This window comes from Clarias gariepinus, chromosome 3 (assembly GCF_024256425.1).
Source record: "Clarias gariepinus isolate MV-2021 ecotype Netherlands chromosome 3, CGAR_prim_01v2, whole genome shotgun sequence".
Lineage (NCBI taxonomy): Eukaryota > Metazoa > Chordata > Actinopteri > Siluriformes > Clariidae > Clarias > Clarias gariepinus.
Window position 1 is genome coordinate 37,500,308 of NC_071102.1, and position 1,958 is coordinate 37,502,265.

General features: G+C 30.3%; 1 protein-coding gene across 1 annotated transcript; it reads right to left on the bottom strand.

Moving 5' to 3' along the window:
* Window positions 1-780: 780 nt before the first annotated feature.
* Window positions 781-1,737, bottom strand: LOC128518692 (olfactory receptor 10J4-like). Its single transcript, XM_053491938.1, has one exon. It carries the CDS (start codon window positions 1,723-1,725, stop codon window positions 781-783), a length of 945 nt encoding a protein of 314 aa, XP_053347913.1. The 5' UTR covers window positions 1,726-1,737.
* Between the last annotated feature and the right edge of the window lie 221 nt (window positions 1,738-1,958).

Below are 1,958 nucleotides of genomic sequence, written 5' to 3' on the forward strand. Positions count from 1 at the left end.
TCCGACTTAAATTTTACCTCATTATACATCTGAGCAGGGTTAAGGGCCTTCCTCAAGAGCCCCATCAGTGGAATATCTCTTAGAACCTACATCACTCAAAAATTAATTTTTAAAACCCAAGAATATAATACTTTAACATTATAATAAAATATTATTAAATAATTACACTATATAAAAGTAATTAAAATATTTATGCAGATAATCTTAAACTGCTGTTAATGGGGAATCTGGATGTACAACTTAAAAAATGTCAGTTCATGCTGTGATTTTGCTAAATATGCACTATAAATTATTTTTAGGAATGTAAAAACATTGTCGCCTTGCTTGTTAATATGTTTGTATGAGGAGGGCTGCTGTTCCCCAAAATCACATTCTATAGGTTTTAGATATTCTCTGCTATGCCAGAGTAAAGCACATGCAATTAATTATTTTATTTTTTTTGCAATTAAGACTCCATATCACACTTTAACACAAAACTATTAAAAGCATGGACAATGAAAAGCACAGTTTGGTAAACATGTTTTTGTTGTTTCTCTCTTTCCTGGGTTTATTACCTAAATTTTGCAGGGGTATAACTAATTACATTTTATTATTATTGTAATCAGAAATTTTGTGGGATTTTTTTAATTGATTTAATTATGGTAAGAACTTGATTGCACAATTAAGAATCATCATTTTTTTAAATCATAGTTACACACCAAATTAATTAACATACATCTCATATAATCACATATAGTTAAAAACCACTCTGTAGAAACGTTTACTATATACAGTATATATCTACAATGAAATTTGATTCTGATTTTGACAAGCAATCAGTCTTTTGATACTATTCAAAATTTCCTGCAGTTTTAATCCATACATTATGGGATTGAATAGAGGAGGAATAAGTAAATGTTCAACTGACAGGATCATGGCAATAATGTGGGGAATTTGACGAGAGTCTATTCTGGAATTTATAATTTCAAAAGAAATGTTGACAGAAAAAATTATAAAAATCAAAAGATGCGGTAAACAGGTCTGTAGTGCTTTGCTTCTGAAATCTTTAGAGTTCTTTAAACACATAGAGAGTATCTGAACATATGAGTAGAATATAAAGACCACTGGAGGAAATACAGTAATGCTAAAAATAAAAAGTCCATAAACATTACTAAGCGACGTTTCTGTACAGCTTAATTTTACAATTGAATAATTATCACAGTATATTCGATTTAATTTAAGTTTACACAGCTGAATTTGGGATGTTAGTAGAATTGTTATACCAATTGTACAACAAGGCAAAATCCATGACAAAAATATGAGTTTTTTGACAACTTGCAAGTTTACGATCATTGCATAATGTAGTGGTTTGCAGATGGAAACAAATCTGTCATAGGCCATAGCTGATAACAGCACAAACTCTGATGAAGCATATGTGGGCATGCAAAATGCCTGAAATATACAAGCTCCATATGAAATTATTTGTTTCTCAGACAAAAAGTCAAAGAGCAGTTTAGGATAAAGTGCAGTTGTTCCAAAGAGAGCATTACAAAGCAAAGCAGCAATGAAAATGTACATGGGTTCATGTAAGTTTTTGTTTCTGTATATGACAGAAATGATAACAGTATTAAAGCAAATAATCATTATATAAATTATAAGGGTAAATATAAAATACAAGTATCTGTAATGCTCTAAATCTACATGTCCCTCCAGAGTAAAATACGTAACACTGGTAAAATTATCCATTAATATCGGAAAAATGATTCCAAATTATATTATGGCCGTCATTCATAATGTACACACTGGAGTCATGGTAAGAAAATCATTACATTTATACTTTTACAGTGACTCACATATTCCTCTGTGACAGTATCAAGCTGAAGTCTCATCCTCTTTCCTTGCAATAACTGCCAAGGATGTATCTGATATACACCTGTGACTTGTACACTTTTTAAAAAACTGAATAATAAATGGATTAG

What these genes read in the sequence shown, in the direction of transcription:
- LOC128518692 (XM_053491938.1), bottom strand. Translation starts at nt 1,725, where the DNA reads ATGGATAATTTTACCAGTGTTACGTATTTTACTCTGGAGGGACATGTA.